Source organism: Camarhynchus parvulus, chromosome Z, assembly GCF_901933205.1.
Source record: "Camarhynchus parvulus chromosome Z, STF_HiC, whole genome shotgun sequence".
Classification (NCBI taxonomy): domain Eukaryota; kingdom Metazoa; phylum Chordata; class Aves; order Passeriformes; family Thraupidae; genus Camarhynchus; species Camarhynchus parvulus.
In genome coordinates this window covers 24,747,063-24,767,363 of record NC_044601.1, presented here as the reverse complement: position 1 = coordinate 24,767,363, position 20,301 = coordinate 24,747,063, and the positions used below count along the sequence as shown (strand labels likewise).

Here is a 20,301-nt window from a genome sequence, read left to right as displayed (position 1 = left end):
ATCCCCAGCCATCCAGTGGTTCTTTATACCACTGTAAGCATGTAACAATTGCCTTGGCAGGTTTGTATGGTCTACAATGTAACTAATCTGCCAAGCCTCCTCATACTTATATTTCAACCATCATCCCCCCCATACCACAGTGACTTAACCTGCTTGGCCTGCTTGATTGCAGCGGATGTTTCACAGCTTTGAATAACCTGGAACATACTATCATTGTGCAGTCCACCCCGTGATCACAAGCCTATCTCTATTTTGCCACTCTTCCCTGATAAGCTGAGGCCCATCATGCAAGAAATAATTCACCCTTATGCTGCCAGTCCAGATCCACCCGAGGCAGTTTAATCTCGGCTGCCCAATCCACCTGTCCATTGTTGTGATGCTCTTGAGTAGCCCAGCTCCTGTGTGCATGTATTGCATACATGAAATACTTTTACAGCCAGCTTCTCTACCTGAGTAGTGATGTCTTGCCACAGCTCTTCAGCCCAGATGGGTTTACCTCTGTCCTGCCAGTTGATCTTTTTCCATTGGTCCAGCCACCCCTGCAGGGCATTTACTGCCATCCACAAGTCAGTGCAGAGGTGCAGCACTGGCCATTTCCCTCATTCAGCAATATCTAAAGCCAGCTGGATGGCTTTCAGCTCTGCGACCTGACTTGATGCACCTTGTCCCTCCATAGCTTCTTTGACTCGCCATGTAGAACTCCATAATGTAGCTTTCTATTTTTGATATACTCCTGTAACAGAGCAGGAACTATCACGAAATAGAGCATATATTATTTTCATTTTCTGGTCGTTGATTATGTGGTGCAGTATCCTAAGCACGTGTCACCTTTTCCTTCCCCTCTCCTGATAATAATCCAAAATTTTCACCTTTGGGCCAGTTCATGATTAGTTCCAAGATGCCTGAGCAATGGCTGTTTCCTGTTCAAGCTCACTGGGTGGTCCGAGTAATCCACTTACTCCATGTAGTATCAGTAGCATGGGAATCCCCCTTTGCACATCCAGCCCAGCACTGGCAGTCAGAGTGCCAGGAGGAGCTGTGCTTTGGTGCCAAACACTTCTGAAGCAGCTCAAACACCTTCAATAAACTGCAAGGATCTCATTTTTAGTTAGGATTAGCAGACCGGATCCTTTGTATCTCTGACTCCAGAAACCCAAAGGTCATCCTTGAGTCTCTGTGGGTAATTTCTAACCAGAGATCCAGGAAGGACCACTCTCCCTGGCTGCACTGTAGAGCATGTTTTTACATCATGTTCTATCCTAACTGGGCCATGGGCTACTGCATTATCGTCCCATTCCACCCCCCTAAGTAGGTGCAATTATTAACGAATTCCCAGGGATACCATCCCAGGAGCAGGCAGAAGAGCAGCACTGAACACACATCCCAAATGACCCTCATTGCCCTTGATATTATAATGTCATACAGAATATCACACAGTACAGCAACAAAGCCATTCTGATCCCTCTCCCCATTCTGGAAAAGAAACTGTGAGGAACACATACAGGAAGGCATGAGTTAGGTACCACACCCACATGCACGGACCAAGCAACATTATAACCAGGAGGGTCTGTACCTACAAAAAATGCTTAGATCAAAATTGTTTCTAACCAGAAACAATGGCTCTGAACAGATAGATCTGTTGTTATCTCAATCCTTCTTTTAAACATTAGTTTAAACCCAGCTGGAACTTAAGCTTCATCAGACAGTAAGAGAGGGACAAAAGGCAGAAGTAGGCTGAGATAATAATTTACTGGCCAACAGCAATGTGACAAGAAAACAAACATTAACAGCAACAATACTAATAACACCACTACATGGAAAGGGTGATTTACACGCAAAATGCTCACTGAGTTCAACCCCATGTTACTGCACCACAGCTAGAGCTGGAGCTGCTCCACCACCGCATTCAATGCTCGCTCCCAGGAAAAAAGGAATAAAATGGTGGTAATCCTCCATATGGTGCCTTATTCTTCCACCCAAAGCCACATTCCCCTTCTTGGCAGAAATGTAAATCCCTTACTCCTGCCCCCTATGATGACATGAATAGTGCAGCACAACAACCCCAGGGTTCTTGCAAGGCTCCAAGTTACAACCCCTCATGGGAACTGCCAGAAAATTAACTCTGTCTTTGGCCAAAATTAGGACAACTTGATACATTCTAATCCTGCTATTCAATACATTACAAGATGTATTATACTAATTATAAAAAAATCCCTTTGTGTCAAATTATCCATGTAACTGTACTTGTATCCATCAGTTTATAAGCCATTAAAATTATCCTTCAGGTCCTTCCAAAGCAATCCACTCTGTGATTGTATGATTTTATTGGCTCAAATGACTACACACAAAAGCAAATCAGTAACATCCAAGCAGAGCACAAAGGAACAAGACTGCTCACCATCCTTATTAATTACCTGACTTGATAAGACATAGTCTTTCTCCTCACCAAAAGAGTCACTCATGTGAAACATGAGACGCCTTTACTGACAAAAATCCCGGTACTGCAATATTTTTATCCCCAGATCTCACGTCTCACACTGAGTCTGAACCTTTCAAAACTAGATGTTTTGACAGCGATGGTGTATCACTGTTGCTAAGCCTCTGAAATACGAAACCTCAGGCTTGCTGGTAAGGTGTGAATCACTGCCGTGGTTACAGGAGACCAAATGGGTGTAGCCAAACCATGTCTTCCACACCCACCTAGGCTATTCTTGATGAATGGCGGATCATTTGCAACAGCTGCTCAGTGCACACCCAAGGCACCAGGCTGCAAGCTGGGTGTTAAACCCTGAGCGGCAGGACAGCATTTCTTTGTCTCCACATATCGACTCGCAGTGGTAAGGACACCCAGCCCAAGGGGGCCATCTACGCCAGTGGACCATAATGGCTCAACAGCCCCAACGGGCAGCTCTACCAACCTAGGTCATCAAGGACTCCCCAAAACATCCCACGATTTATACTTATACCAAGGCTTATACCCATCCTTTGTGGATTTCCCCACCTTGGGGAAGGTCCTGAACGTTCCTGCCTGAATCCGACCATATATAACCTGGGGTTTTGGAACTGGGAGAACAACCACCACAAATGGGCATCCAGAGGGGGAAGGAACCCAAATTTCTACAGGACAACTGCTTTCCACAAACCACAACCATTATTTCAGCAGCCCTGCAGCTACTGCTTAAATGGACTGCAACCACCATCCCTGACCAACAGGGGCCAGGTTGTACTCTGACTTTGTCAATTTAAGCCAGTGTTTCTGTACTTTCTGCCTTTATTGTAATTTTTCTATTAAATTGTAATCCAACTTGAAATCTCTCACAAGGTATTTGCATGGAGTTAATTTCTCCTACTAGTTTACCTTCAAACCAGCACAGTCACCTACCCCATAAGACTTCAATATATACAAATACATTCTGGTATTTGTATATTCTACATATACAAGATAATTCTGGTGCACTTGCTATGGTTTGTCATCAGCTCACAGTTACAGAAATACACTGAATGGAACATACACTGAGCAGGACAAAAACTTCACATAAGAAAAACCTCCATACTGGACTAAAGGTGATCTAATTTGTCATTTCTGTAAATTAAGTCTACCATAGATGAAAACTGTGGGAATTCTGCCTTCTCTTACAAGGAAGAGAAGATATTTCTTTTCTAAACTTAGAAGGTACAGGATGTAGCTACCCTCTTAAAATTACCTAGAAGGTAACACTTGTAATATCCAAGATCTACGATAGATAGTAAGATTAGACAGGAAAAGGCAAATATAGTCTTCAGATCAATGGCAAATTCTTAGTCATCTTGCCAAAGACCAGAAATTTATCCAAGGGAAAAAAAAAGACACTTGGGTCTATTCATTTATTAACACATAAGACAAACCAGTTAAGCTAGAACTTCCTACAAAACTGGATGATAAATGACATAGTGGCAGTTTTAAAACTGTTTTAGTCATATTTTTTTTTAAATGCTAGAAAGTAATTCTCTCTGCAACAATATAGTAACTGATGATAAGTCTTACTGGAATGACTGATTTTCTGCATTCAACATTTCAAAAAGAGGGAAGGAACACTTTTCAGTATTTCTTGGGTAAAAAGAAAGTCTAGTACTATAACCAAGTTTCTATATCTGTATTTTTAAATTTTTAAAGTTCATCACAGGTAGGTTATGAAACATACATATGAAGTGTGTTCTATATCTGTATTTTTAAATTTTTAAAGTTCATCACAGGTAGGTTATGAAACACACATATGAAGTACACTGAAGTAAGAGTTTTGACACAGTCACTTGAAATCCAGATAAAACCCCTGAAACTTAAGCACTTCACAGCAGAGTCACTTGTTACAAAATAAGATTTATTTGATCTTTCAGTGCAAGGACTGTGGCAATTTCTATCATTCAAACATCTATTATTCTCAATACAATTATTTCACAATAAGCACTTTTATACATGAGCAGTAAATGCAAAGGGTGAGGAGAAGAGGAAATAAAGTTTAAATGACGTCATAGATAAACAGCCACTATTAGTTCACTTTAAAATATCTAAATATTATACATGAGGATAAATGTAAACTGGCCAATACCAAAAAATCATGTAGGTCTCTTTGAAAACTCTGCAGATCTTTAGTTAATTAAGCAGATGTCATTCAAGATATAATTAAATACAACTTTCATTGTGCCATATCTTGATTTCTCTTCCAGTAATATATATACACTGTATTAAAATACCATAAACTGACAGTCTGATCAGATGCTGACAGAGTACAAGAAACAGATTAGTACATCTCAAACTGCTAGAAGATTAACCTTTTATTAGAGATTAATACAAGGAAAAATTGGCAATGAGAACATCTTTTAACAAAATCAGATGTCTAATTAAACTCTTGGAGAAACAAATTGCTTTAATCAAGTTGCAACAGCTGCCTTACAAGAAACAAACTACAGCAACAACTTTTTACTCTTGGTTGTTATTTCTGTGTAATTTAACCAGCTCCATGGTCTTCTCACCCAGCCTAAACATTGTTTCATCTACTCATGCCCTGTATGTCAGGATACACATCCCTAAAAGCAAGTGTTCTCTTGCTTTCTAAAATATTGCCCTCTCCATTTTCAGAATTATGTTGCTCTCAAATCATGTTCCAAATACCTGTGCAAAATAGCTCTCTCCAACTCTGTTTTGTACCAGCATTGTGTCAGGAAAAGGTAATTAATCCTTGACAGTCAGCACTTTTCAAATTTTCTCACCACCATCTTTCTCAGGGAAATTAAAGTAGCAATTAAGATTGTCTTGGGTGACATTATCTGTGTAGCTTTTCATTGACATTTCAGGCTTTTGTCTTTTCTTGTTCTTTTTCCTTCTTTGGCTGGATCAATTACATACACCAATTACAACACACAAACTAAATTTTTCCCTTGTGTAACTTCCCTGACTCACACAGCTCTAAGCCAGTTATAGATTCATTCTGGTACAGGCAGAGAAACATGCATGGTATGCCAGTCTGGTCTTCATTGGCTCTGCATCCCACTCCACACTGAATTCAAATTTCCCTCTCTTCTCTTCAGGCTTCTTCCCCACTCAACCTGTACTCCTTTTTACTAACTAAAATCTCCTTTCTCTTTCCCAGCATCCCAGTACAAGACAACGCTCTTTGCCCTGAAAGTACAATGTCTCCCCACACAATCCAGCTCACTAAACTCCCCTTTTGTCAGCAGGTCCTCCTCCTGTGCCACACAGTTCACCCTCTTACATCAACTTTATTGACTAATAGTTATCTTTATTTGTAAGAATGGAAAAGACCCTGTATCTGGATGCATCTCCAGTTGTTCACTTCATCTCATCTCTCATCAGTCTGTATTATATATTCTAGATCACTGTTTCCCAATCCTTGCTTATTAATGAAATAAATAACTTCATGTGTCACAAAATTAATGAAACTTGCTTTCTTATGGCTAAGAAATTAGAGGTTGAGCAGCAGCCCTAGCCAGCCCCCATCTTCCCTCTGCAATAACCCCAGTGCTCTTCCACACCTCCAAGTTATTCACATAGCCACTCACAGAACTGGAAACATTGATGGAAGGGGTTAAGAACCCGTCCACTCTTTCAGTGTAATGGATCAACCTAGACACATTTTAAGAAGTCACGAAATTACAAAATTTGTTATTTTTGAAGACACTGGAGAGAAGTGCCTACAAGAGTTCTCACTGTGACAGTCAGACTGCAGTCTGGACATCCCTTCAACCAAGAATCCTGTCCCTAAGCCCTCTTCATGTTCACTTTTGATTCAATATGACATGACCAGATCCATGTTCTTTGATTAAGACAGTGAAACACCTGTAAGGGTCTCTATTACTACATGGATATTTTCACCCTCCTGGTTTTTACTAAATTACTGCGGCAAAATACAAGTGATATAAAACTTTTCATGCAAAGCTATGTCTCACATTAAAGAAGAGGCCATGGTGGCACAGGCACTGTCAGATAAATTCATGCTCCAGCTGGCACAGAAAGGAAAATTAAAAGGGACAAGTAGAAAAACCCTTGCCTCACTGCCTTGGGCCATGGCAGCACACTCAGACACTGGAAGCATTATGAAGCATTGCTCCTGGAGTGTTGTTGTCATCTCCTGTCCAGGGGACACCCCAGGAGGCTTCCATCACCATCATCTAAGTCCTTCAAGGATGCAGCACACACGTGGCTCTCAGCAACATGACAGTGACTGGCTGCCATGTGGATAGTTATAAAAAGTTTGGCCAAGGAAATAGTCTCATAGTCTTTGGAAACTGGAAGAAAGATTATGTATAATTGCACATGTGTCCATTTCTTTGTCCTAAAAACACACATTTACATTTCAGTTACTGTTTAAAAGAAACCTAAGTTTTCTGCCAATAAAATGCCCTTTCCAAAAATATTCACAGACAGCTCCAATAAATATTCAGTCTTCAGCAAAGAACTAGGTTAGTATTTAGCACTCAAATATAATAGGTATTGTTTCCATAAGACTACGCTTCTATTTGTTCCATTCTGCTCCAACCAAGATACTAATCCTATTCAATGCAACAGAAGCCTTATTCAATACTGAAGAAACTAGGTCTCTGCTAGACTGTCCATGCCCAATGCAATAGTGTTATATCACACTTTAATGAGTTCAAATAAAATTCAAATTGCTAAATATATGTACATTTCATGATAACATCTTACATTGTAAGTCCTCCCACCCACTAACTCATGCTCCTTCTCACTGATGACAACAGACAACTGTCTTATTTCAGCTTAGAAGCACAAAAAAATTGACTTATTGTGGGATTTTATTTCTCTCCACCATCTCCCTTAAGAAATGTAGTAGGTCTTTTCGAGTGCAGATTTGCTAAAGAATTCAACAATCTTGACCCAAATGAGACAGTAGCATGTGCTTGCTCTCTATTTCAATAAAATTTTACATATGTTTTAAAAGAAGTTGCAATTTTATGTTGACTTACTTTTAGGTAATTTAATGTCATTTTAATGATTCTGATTTTTTTTTTTTAATCTTCAGGCATGTAAGGCTGACTGAAAGACAATGAAAACCCAGACACTGCTGTAAGTCTGTGCTGCTGTGTCCTGGTTACAGAAAAAATGGAATAGAGCTTTTAATGCTGTTTACTCCATACCACACACATCATCTCTGTGGTCCCAGCAGGAAAAGCCAAGGAGCAGCAGGGGAAGTGCAGCATCTTGCCTGGCTCTCTCCAGGGAGAAGGTATGTGGGTAAGCCAGGTGGACCCAGCCCCTCTTCACTGTCCGTCTCTTTCCCATTCCTCTGAGCTGTGGCTTTAAGATGTGGTGCTGAAGGACAGCAATGCACAACTTGTCCAAGACAGCTGCTCCAGGGAATATTAGAAAAGAGAGAGAGAAGGGGCACAAGCTCAGCGGAGCTATTCAGAGCCCCCAGCAGAGCCAAGTGAGTGGTGGCAGGGCCTGAGAAGGCTGTGCAGAACGTGTTGGAGCGGTCTGAGGCGGCAGCATGGCGCAAGATTCAGAGGGGTTTGCTTGTCCTACTTAGACTGGGCTGGGGGATGAGAGCATTTAGTCACCAGAGCTCTCATGGCCATATTGCCTTTGTCTGAGTACGTACCAGGCACTGTCTTTGGGAAGCACTTTCTTTTTTTGTTCCCAGTGATAAATGCCCTTTTGTGGGTGGCACACCCTCTTTTTATATACTTTTCTCGCTACTGATATTGCTGTGATTATTGTGATTTTAGTAAATTGTTATTTTAACTCATAATCTCTTACTATTTCTCCACTGTCAGAGAGCGCAGGGGGAAAGGGAACAGCTTGCTTGGAGGTTGATTCCCTGCAGTTGTTTAAACAAGCACGTGGTGTAAGTTAAAACTTGGATGTGAAAAATGCAAGTTATTCCAAACTTTGCGTAAAGCCAAATCCTCAGAAGGGTGTAAAGGCCATGGCTGAGGTTAGGCAGGGACTTTACTGCCCTGGAGTACAGCCTGCAAGCATGCAAGACTTGACTCCTGAGGTACACTGAAATGGAAACTCCAGCTGCCCACAGTGGAAGGTCCTTGCTCTGTCAACACTGCACAAATAACTAACACTGAAGAGTACCAGGCATGCTTGAAGACAACCAACAAGGCTTTATAGTTGGACTCTTACTTTCCCAAATATCCTATAACTCCATGAAGCTAGTGAATTAAACTAGATTTAATAACCCAAGTAAGATTATACTTTAGAGTTGAGAAAAGCAGTGAATGTGCTTATTATGAAATAGCAGAAAAGCTATTCTGTTTCAGATCATCACTCTGAAACAAACACAATCAACAGCTCTGCAAACTTCATCAACACACAAGCAAGCTTTTGTATTATCAAAACCACCACGTCTGGTATCCAGGAACAGCCCAAATTAATACTAGAAAATACTTGGAGGAATCAGTCATAATCCTGCTAATCAAAAAGAAGTGTTAGAAAGCCTAAATTTATTTGATTTAGCAGTATACTTTCCAAATGCTATGACTGTACCTTGTTCTAAACAAGAGTAATGCCCCCACAACTAAAAAGCATCTGACATGTTTTGTAAACAAGCATTTACAATTCTTTACTAAACACAACAGCAGAACAACACTGAAGAAAGTCACATATTTTCATACTGCTAGATGCAGCAGTCTTTAAAGCAGAATAAAGTCCTGTTGTCTCAAAAAATAGTACTTAAATACTTAAAATGTGTAATACATTCTTGTGAGCCAGCAGTTTGGGGAGGAAGGGATTAACTACTGCATGCCTACCATAGAGACACCCATCACAATAATCCCACCTCAATAAGCAATGATCCCACCTTTATAAGCATTATACAAGAGATAACCACAGTAGTTTCCAGTTAGGCCAGTGATTACAACCAAAGCAACCCCATGACATAAAGTTACCTCTAGGTCTCATATTTGTGAATACAAACTCCTTTGAATTCTGCAGAGGGACATTACCACTGACCTCAAGGTACACTTGCAAATCACTGCAGAAGTACTGTCATCCTTCATTAGTATAGGTACTGCTCTGGCAGCAGCCAAATGCATTTACACAGCTTATTTTTGAGAACACACAGAGCACATCTTTTAGTTCAGCTACTAATTTCTCCCTGATTATTACCTAAGACAATTTATACTAATATGCATTAGTCAGTTATTCCTAAGAAAGGTGGATGACTGCTTAGAATTACACAAGATCCAAAAATACTCATTTATTTTGCACTTTTCTCACAGTAAATTTATTCCAAGATTCAGCAGTCCCTATGAAGAGTAGCTTCCCCACACAATTTAAAAACTGACAGTTGGAAGAGTTATGGCTTTGTTTACCACCTTCTCCCAACAACCAGAACGAGTCTCCTAGACTGAACTGACAGCTGCTGAGACAGTACCCAGCCAATTAATTACCTACAATCTATTAAATATGTACTAGTGGTTGTCATTTGTGAGTCTTGCAGAAATCAAAAGACATAGTAATTCAAATATGGATAACCAAACAAGGAAAAAAGCCGATATCACTGGAGGAAAAGCCGTGCTGCATGTGTTAAGAGCAGACACCAGCAAAGACGGCCCTCACAGACCTGCGAGGCGTGAGAGCGAGGGAAGGCTAACTCCAGCCTCCGAGACACCTTTCCTCTGCATGGTTTATGCCATGAAGGTCTGAGGGAGGTCGCTCCTGCAGCGGAGCAGGAGCACGGCTGGCAGCGATGCTCCCACGGCTCGGGCCCGCGACACCGCCTGTCACAGCGTGCTGGGGGAATGCATGCAGGGCTCCGACGCGGGATGCGGACGGGACCGGAGCCGATTCCCGAAGGGCTCTCTTCAACAGCGAGAGAGCGGGAGAAGGGCTGAGACTCAGCCGTGGCCGTCCTTCACCTCAGCTCCCTTCCCCAGCGACCGCCCTCCCACCTCTCCTTACCTCAGTTCCCTTCCCACCTCTTCTCCCCTCCCCAAGGATTACCACCTCTCCCGCTCAACCTGCCGACCCGGCCCCGTACGCAGAGAGGCGACGCGGGCCGGCACTCACCGCGCTGCTGTCGCCGTCCTCCGTCCGCTGGTCCTGGATCCTGCCGGCGGCGGGCGATCCCTGCAGCAGCTGCTCCAGGCAGGCGGTACTGGGCAGCGAGGAGCTCTTCTGGTGGGACAGGTGCGCCCCGGGCCGGCGCCCCTCCCTGCCACCCGCCGGCCCCTCAGCGCCGGCGGCGGGCTCCGGGCGGCGGCCGGGCGGCGGCCCCTTGCCTTGGGGAAGCAGGTGCTCCCGCAGGCGGCGCAGGGCGGAGCCGGACTCGCCGGCCGGCTCCAGCGGCTCGGCGGCCGAGCAGCATAGGTTGGGCTGGGAGGACGAAAAGACGCGGTCTAGCACTTGCCGCCGTCGCTTGAAGCCGCTCCACTTGCCGCCGGGCTGGAGGTCCCCCTTGCTGCCGGCCGGCGGCGGCGGCGGGGCGAGGGGCTCCGCAGTGCGGCGCTCGGCTGCTGCCCGCCCGCCGCCGCTCCGGCCCTTGCCCCCCAGCTGCAGGTTCTTCCACAGCCGGGCCTGGAAGGAAACCGCCGGCTCTGGTTCGCTAGGCTTCTCCCCGGTGGTCACTCGCGGCTCCTTGCCCGGCTCCATCCTTCTCCTCCTGCGACGGGGGTGGCGGCGGCGGCAGCAGCGGCGGCGGCAGCAGAGCCCACCGGAGCCTGCCGCCCTCTCTCCAGCGCGGGGCGGACCGAAACGGAGCGGCGCCCGCTGCCGGAACGAGCGCGGGGCTCCGCCGCACCGCCCCCTGCTCAGCGTGGCGCGCCCGAGGTAGGACGGTGCTGCAGCCGTGATGTTGAAGAGAAAGGAAGGACGAAGCTGCCACCCTGGCCCATCTGGGCAGAAAGTTTGCCACCCTAAGCCCACAACAACTCTGGGTGGTCCTTTGGTGGCGGCGGGCGGCGCGTAGCCTGGCAAAAAAAGTTCTGGGCGAGGTGCAGGGGGAGCAGCGGCTCGCACACAGACAGTGCGGCGATGCAGGTGAGGGCTTGACAGGCGGGGTGTGCCCTGCCCTCGTCCCCACCTGTTCCTGCGGCCGGGACGGGCTCCCGTTCGGGATGGTGGGAGGCCGCGGGTGGCAGAGTGTGAGCGCCCGGCTGCTGCGCTCCCCATGCAACCAGGAAACACGCAGATCCTCGGGTGAAGGTGGGAATGTGAGGCGGCTCCCTGTGCAGCAGGCATCATCCCTGACCCGCAGGAACTTTGTGGAGGGAAGTTTCAGTGGGATTTCCTCATACATGTACAGAAAGCGCTGCGGGAAATGCGGGCCTCGTCGCTGGCTCAGTCCTTGGGCAGCGGCGGGTACTGAGTGCCAGGCCCGGCCCGGCAGGACCCGCCAGGTATGGTGGAACAAACCCTCAGCTCGTCTGCCGTTCTCGTCTTTTTTAAATTAAAGAAAAATTTTCTTATCATAGCATGCTGTACTAGTAGCCCCATCATTGCATTTTTTGATGTTTCTTTTTTAATTAAAATCATACCAGCAATGTGATTTCAGAACAAATCTTTTGTGTTCCATGAAACAAACAAGCAAAAGAAATCTTCTTGTGTAGAGTGAGCCATACCTTCGTGCAGTGTACTTTCAGGTTTCGTTTAAAAAGACACTTCTCACAATGGAGCATTTGGCCTCCTATGTTTAACTTCCCCAATAAAGTTTGCAACTAGGCATTTGACAGTATAATTTTTGCTGAACAGAATATGAGGAAAATTAAAAATACTGAGATAAAATGGGTCCTTCCAAATCATCAGGGCTTTGGGAATTCAATCTAGAACATTTGAGAAAATAGCCAAAATAACCTCTCAACCACTGGTTATTTCTGAGGAGTCCTGCCAATTAAGTGACATTTTAGAACCAGAAAAAAAGCCATAGGTAGTCATAGCAAAAAGAATAAACCAAAATGTTTTAAGATAGAAAATGACAGATAAGTAACTGACTTTGATCCTTCACAGTGAACCCAAATAATCAGCTTCTAACTACCTGAAAGCAAAAGCATGAAGTAGCAAAGCTCAAATGGATCAAGGTCTGGAGCAAGTTTATGTGTCCAAATATCTGAGTTGACATCTTTAAATCAAACAAAGAATTTGCTAAAATGAAAACTCTGTAAAAGATTTGTTTCTTGTAAATAATGAGTTTACTCAATGAACAGGAATCAAAAGAATAAAATAATAATTTTGTTTGCCAGCTACACTGGGGACACTGAAAAAGGCTGAAATATATTTCAATATATGTATGTGCCTTGTGTTTGACTCTTTCTATTTCCACCTTATACTTAAAACATAAAATAAGCAGCTTTTCAGGTAAGTTTTCTGTCAAAGTGATGATGTTTCACAAAACCAGCAGATACAGGAAGACTACAGCAGTGTATTCAGAAGATCTTACTTTACTAAGTATACTGAACTACTCTCACGCCTTTAAATGACAGTTATTTTAACCAGTGATCACATTTGCCTATTAAAAAAAAAAAAGGACCAGAAATTTCTTGTTTATATAGACATATTCCCTTCAGCAACTAATCTTGGAAGTACATGGAAGCTTGCAGTCTGGGAGGAGTGTACACAAGCCTCCATGTGGCTTGTGCTGTGTTTTTATGATCCGTGCGTTGAGTGGTTTCAAGTATCATACTGACAGGCCTCCTAATTCTTTATCCCCAAAAGCCAGCATAAACTTTCCTTACATTAAAATTGTATCGTTACCAAGTCTGTCCAACCTGCCTCCTTTTTCTACAACCAGCAAATAGATTTGCTTACAAAGAAAAGGGTCAAAGTATCTTCACCTGTTTAGTTGCAGAAACACTAATTGTCCTTGGGGCAAAATCTGTCTGGGCTGACAAGACAGTAAATGGCTATGCTGCAACAGGCAGAGTGGGATTATTCTAAAATTAATTCAGATCAGGTCACCATTAGCAGTTTTACAGCACTGTGAGTCATTCTGCACATTGAATTACTTGAGCTAAATTCATTTGTTAAAGTTGAAACAGAATTTGGCAGAAAGATCACAGCAAAACCTCAAGCTACATTCAAACAGAACTCTCAATATTTAACAGTAACATGGATTTAACACCTTTACAGATGAGAACAATACTTCGAAATATACAGATAAACATTTATTAGCCTTATAAACAAGGATATCTGAAAATATTTCTTTATGACATATTGCTTCAGTATTTTGAAAGCTAAAATAAAACAGGACAACAGTGACAACAAAAAGAATTATTTGCTATTTCAAACAGAAACCCAAGGAGATCAAGAGTGTCTTCTTTATTCCAGCATATTAACTATACATGTCAAAAAGGAAGACCATTTTCTGAGGAAGGCAATTATCAGTCTCCTCAGAACTGTATTTCATATATATATATATATATATATATATATGTGTGCATGTGTGTGTGTCATAAAGTAGTTTAAACTTACAAAAAGAATGTGCTACTCAAAGCTAAGCACTGTGTATTTTTTTTAAAATACTCTCTAATACTTTTGCAGCTTATGACCCAAAGGCCCAAATTTCTCCAGTGGTTTAGATCAAATAAAAATGTTTTATTTGGTTTTGCTTATTTCTTGAAAACAAAGTTACTTTATTGATTCTGATATTTAGGTCATTATATATACGTATCTATATTTAGAAATATACTTCATTTTTTAGTTAACTCCTCTGTTTGAAACACCCTTCCTTTTCCCATCATTCAGAATACAGCAAAGATGGTAATATTTTGCAATACATACCAGACATTTATGGAGATGATATTTGTTTAAAGATGGCCTTAGGCTCAAAGACTGAGCATGATTATGATCTTCTCAGCCTGGAACCACATTTTAACTCCATTTGCACATTATTTTGCCTTGTTCTTTCTCAATGCTTCTTCAGCCTGAATCATTATGGATTTGTGTTCCCTTTTTTTCATGAGTTATGTTTCAGATCTATAACAGAATTTTTAAGTATAGCCTCAAATGTTGTGTTTTGCTTTGTTTTTTCTCCACAATAACAATGGAACATTGGCATCCCACTAATGAAATTCAGGTCTTAGCATGATGAACAGTATCTCAGATGACTTCTCCCAATCTGTTGTAAGCAAGTTTCACATTATCAGGTCAAACATATACTGTTTAACTCTTCTTGGCCATGGTTATTTTTACCTGAAATCTTCCAACGGCGTTTCAGCTTGAGACAAGAAATACATTACAATATTGAAGCCAGAATAACTGAGAACTTTGAAATTTTGAAAGTATTTAAAGCATGTCATATGATCTTCAGGCAAACTTAGCTATAAACAGTATTATAAATCCTATCTTCACCCACAAGTAGACAATAATGAGTACATTTCTTCTTGAATTTTATACAGATAATTTTGCTCCTGCCACATAGGCCTCCTCTAATGTGATTAAACATAGCATCTCACAAAGCCAATTGCAGCTTAGCTCTGCAAAATGCCTTTATCTAGTTTTGAGTATTTTTAACCAGCTATCAATTTTTTTGGGGTGTAACAATGGCAATATGGATTCAGCCATTAATCTAGGATAGTTCAGGCTTCAAAATGTTTTTGTGAAGCAGGAGGACCTTTATGGGAAAGTACCATGAAGATTATAAGTTGCATCGTCATGAAAAGTTGATTCAATTTACTGGACATTGATTTCCCTTCCTTTCACACACATCATATACATCTTTGTCTCTAATATTTTAACCATACTGCTAGCTTTCTGCTCATGTTCTTTAGCTGTTTGTTTGACTGTTGTTTTTGATCCCTGACACAGTTCTTCTAATGACATTTACAGGAAGGTCAAGTGCAGCTTCTGGGAATAAAGGAAAGAAAAAGCCAAGTCACAGCACTCAGCGCTGGTTCTATATAAGCCATGTGCAGCACTTCAAATCATGTAGTCAGCCCACATGCCAGTCCACACACAATGGTGGGAAATCCAGCAAGACATTCTTACAGATGAGAAGAAGGAGGCTGCCCCTAAGCATCAAGATCTGCCACTCCTTCTGATGTTAGCTGACATTTCACCCTCAGAAGGGGAGTAATGGCTTTAAACTGAAAGACAGTAGGTTTAGATTAGGTATTAGTAAGAAATTCTTCACAGGAGCAGGATGCCCAGAGAAGATATGGATGCCCCAGCCCTGAAAATGTTCAAGTCAGACTGGAAAAGGCTCTGAGTAAACTGGTCTAGTGGGAAGTGCTGAGTAAACTAGTCTAGTGGGAAGTTCCAACTCCCTACTCATAGCAGGGAGTTGGAACAAGATCACCCTCAAGGTCCTTTTCAGCCCAACCATTCTGTGAATCTATGATTCAGATTGCACCACTGAACATACAGCTCTTTTTTTAAAAAATGAGTTCTGGCCCAGTTTTTCACCATCAATATTAGTACTAGAAGCCAGTAATGTCAGGGTTAAATTGCAGTATTAATTTTAAAGTTTTCAGAGTGAATCTTTTTGGCAGTAGTCTCTGACAGCTTTCACATGTCTGTTGGAACGTCACCAATGGTGAACCTTTTTCCATTCCTGCAATTTCTTTCAAGTGTCTCCTATTGACTCTGCAAGGATGTATGGGGAACTGAATATGTACACCAACTACTGCAATATCCAGAACATTTACTGATCTTTATACTTAACCTATTTATTTCAACTGCTACTGAATGAATTTGGAGAGAATTATTTTTTTCCTTTCTTAAACTTTTAGTTAATCACAGATTATCTCTGCTTAAAATCATTTCCCCTTCCAACAGCATTCCATACTCTCAATATCCCAAGGGATATGAACATTATATAAATATTTTCCATTAATATTGCTGACATTTAAAAGTGCCTCCCAGTTCTACAAGTGGCATTACATTGCAATGAGCAATTTCAATTCCATTTGAAATGAAGGGCTGTAGAAGAGTCTCCTTCATCCTGGCACTGGCATAAGGAGGAGCAGGAAAATCAAAGATTGATTGGAGAATCATTTGGAGCTTGCATGTAAATATATATATATATAATCTGAATCACACTGTCTTTTCTGTTCTTTCATCAAACTGTTGAGCTCCTTTGAACATAATTTCATATCAGTTTCTACTTTGGTTCCTTTCTATTCAGGAATTAGTGATAAAGTATGAATACAAAGCAATAAATTCTTTATTAGTATAAAGAAAAAAACCTATATAAACATACATTATGACTCTTGTTTTGAATGTATCATATATATCTATGTATTAGATTGTCTTTTCTTAAATAAATTCTTCTGTAGACCATAGTAATTTCAGGCACAGGATGTAAATATTTCATTTTTCAGTCTTTGGAGTTCATCACACAGTCTTATGTTACACATTATAGAAAGCCAGTGAAGTTTAGTGCATTTTAAGGAATAAGCAATATTTATTGACTGCTAGATCTCTGGAGTACTGGCTTGAGATACAATTGTGTCAATTCTAAACTCAGCTATTTTAATGAGTTCAGTACTATGTTGGTTTTCCCCTGTAGTTTGACCTCAAATTTCTCTCTTTACTGCATTTCAATCTGAACATTCCATGATCTGTCATTATACTAGGCCTGGACCTGCCATGTTTATGTACCCATCTGCTCTGCATCTCCCAAAGAAGTTAACTGCTGCCTTTTTCCTAAGAAACCCTTTACTGCTTCCTTATGGATACTCAGGATTTTCTAAGAAAGCATTATTATTTTAAATACATATTTTTCCTCTCATTTGCAAAACTTCTGTTCTTGAAAAACCATTGTCTGCATTTCTACTGCTTGCTACTGGCACATTTTGATTTTCTTCAACCAGGAATGAATTTAGCAGCTACGTGACATGGTTTCTACAAACTATAAATCTAGTTGTATATAGCTGGCTGATTTTTTCCACTGAGTCATATTCTTTAAGCTGTTTCCCTGTTTGAGGACATGGAAAGCTATCTGGTATGGAATTCAAAAATATCTCAGTTCTTAATTTTAACTATTTTATCTGCAAGTTCAGCTTTCTTGTTATACCTGCCTATGAACTTACCCAAATAAAATATCACTTGGCTGTTTCTGTCCATATCTTTTTCAATTTGGCTGTCTCCATACTTATTCCCTTTTTTTCCCCCCAAGTTTCTGGCAGCACTAGAATCAAAAGAGATTTCTGTAACTGTATAACTGTGCTCTAATTGAATATCCTCTAATAAGGTTTTTGCTTTGATGTATCCATTCAACTGCAATCTTATTTGACTGCCACCTTTCAGGCTTTGAGAAGCTTTGTTTCAAGTGGCCCCTTATTGGTGATTGAGAGAGACAGGGATGGGTGACTGGTGATCAGAATCCAAATTTTCTGTGGGCTACATATGGTTCTATACCATTCTAGGAAGGCTAGTAAATTTTTACTGCAATGATTGAGTTAATCATCACACAAACTAACTTATACATTTTTGAAACATCTCTTCTACTTGCAGAAATTGATTCAAGCTTCTTCCCTGTTGCCAGTCCAATCCAATCCTCTTGTAATCTTCAAAGCTCTGCTTGTTCTTGCCAAGGCATTCTGATCACCAAATCTTTTATGCTTATCAGGTCCAAAGTACTCTCTCTCTTTGCAACAACCCCTTGAAGCATTCCTAGAGGAACAAGATTTTAACCATAGCCCCAATATTCTGATATTTGACATGACAAAACTACCATTTTCTCTTTATCTATCATCTCCAAAATCCTCCTCAGTACTAGGACCCATCTTTGTAGCTGTCATTACTAGTTTATTCACTACTATGAGCTTCTCTATTTTTCTTTTTTTTTTCCTGCTTCTTCTTTAAAAATATTTGGGTATTGTTTGGGTATTGTTTTATTTTATTTTATTCTACTTTTATTTTGTTCTGTGTCCCAGAACAATGACTAGCCCTTGGCACAAGGTACTGGTGCCACTGTTGTATCGCCATTCACATAACCACAGAGCCTATGCTTGGGCAGTTTCCTGAGTTTACCTTGTTGCTTTTCTGTTCTCCCCATTCTTTACATCTTTCAGAGCTGCTGATCACCTGCATGCTGGATAAATGACAAGACCATCTGCTGCTCTTCTTTTGTCTACATCCATTATCCATCTCCCTTGTGGCTGTATTAATCCAAACATAAAGCACGTTTGGGAACAGAGGAAGGAATAAAAGAACTGTTCCTACCAACTAAGTCCTTATGAGCACCACATCCACTGATCCACTCTGACCACAATGGTCCCTGCTGCTATCACATAGCCTGTGAATTTGGAATAATAAAAGGAGAAATAGCTCTGAGCATACATTCTGCCCCCAGAGACCAGTGAAGACAAATGATAACTTTATTCCTTTCCCTTGATGCTCAAACAGTAACAAGAATGCATGCTGTCTCCCTCAGCTCTGCTAATACCATAGTGGACAGGTCAGCAGTGGCACAAGTCTGGGCCCTTGGACATGAGACATGCCATTGACTACCCTCAGATAAGACAGTGTCCCATATCCATGGGAAGTGCTATGTGGTGCTGCTTCTGGTGCACAGGTCCCATGCCAGCAGGTGCCAGCAGTGCACACTGTGCGGTACAAACAGCACAGGTTCAAGGAGGCTTTTATCCAACGGTGCTCCACCTTGCCCTCCTACCTTCTAATAAATGTACAGAATGGACCCCAGACTTCTCAGTCACTGCTTTACTCTGTGATCTGCTAATCAAGGAGACTGTCTTCCACAGCCACATTATCTATCAGCTTGTTCTTCCCACACTGGTGAGGGAGTTGAAGCTGTGGGAAGGGGGAGGCTCTCTCTTATCTTCCTAAACTCTGGTAACTAAGAGAGCTCAGCCTCTCTCTTCTTTGCAGTGAGCATGCACTGTACGTTGAGGTGGAGATTTTCAGAGCAGGTCCACTCCCCACTCCTGCCATAATCCCTCATCCTTGAGTGCTCCATACCTAAACAGCTTCACTAGGAATGTGCCAAGACTGCGACAAATTTAGAGATAACTAAACTCCTTCACAAAAAACTACAGGACATTCGCAGCACGCATGATACTGGAGCAAGGACCACTTGTCAGTGGTTCAGACAGCACCAAATGTCAGATGAACAAACCTCCAACAGCCTGTAGGGATAAGAGAAGACAGTGATTCTCCTCCTCTCTCGTCACAGAGAAGACAACACCTCTCGTGTTGTCTGCGCCTACTCCCACACATGGTTGCCTTCTGGAAATCCTGTGGTTATTCACAACACTGTAAAGTCTTTGTGTTGTGGTTTGGAGCAGGGAAATTGGAAATAAAGTGTAAATAAATATCCCTAGGATGCCTGCTTTTATTTTAATAATGGAACTGCAATTAAATATGAATGCACATTCCAGTGTAATCCCCAGAGAATGAAATCATAACTGGTAACTCTAAGTTCTAAGAATTCTTTTTTTTTCCCATTGGAAAGAATTGCTACACAACTGCTTTATGATTTGAGTTGTTTTAAAGGGTTTATGAAAATGATTTTTTTAGCCATTATTTTGCTGTGGGCCTTGATTATCCTGTTGGTATTTCGAATATTTACTCTTTGCCTTCTGGCATTTGAGTCAGCTTTTTAATATTCTATAGTTTCACTATAATTTATGTTTCCTTTTGGATGGCATTTAATCTGAGAAAGGAGAACACTTACTGGCTCATTAAATGACTAAGGCTGGAAATTAGAATGTTTTCATCTTGTCTCCTTAATGCGTTTTTCTGTAAGCCACAACCATGCATTTTGTAATACACTAGTAAAAAAGAGTCTTATTTACTTATCCAGAACACTGCAACATTTTGCTGCTCTTAACAAAGTAGAAGAAAACAACTTTATTTTTACTTAAGTTGACATGGAAGAT

The 20,301-nt window shown here is 41.6% G+C and overlaps 1 protein-coding gene across 1 annotated transcript in view; it reads right to left on the bottom strand.

Annotated features, from left to right (window-relative positions):
• The window catches only part of MCTP1 (multiple C2 and transmembrane domain containing 1), a 208,392-nt gene extending 197,194 nt beyond the window's left edge, over window positions 1–11,198 (bottom strand). Inside the window, exon 1 of the mRNA XM_030968614.1 lies at window positions 10,535–11,198. Coding sequence (XP_030824474.1) covers window positions 10,535–11,116 — 582 coding nt within the window. The 5' untranslated portion in view covers window positions 11,117–11,198. The remainder of the gene's footprint in view (window positions 1–10,534) is intronic.
• Between the last annotated feature and the right edge of the window lie 9,103 nt (window positions 11,199–20,301).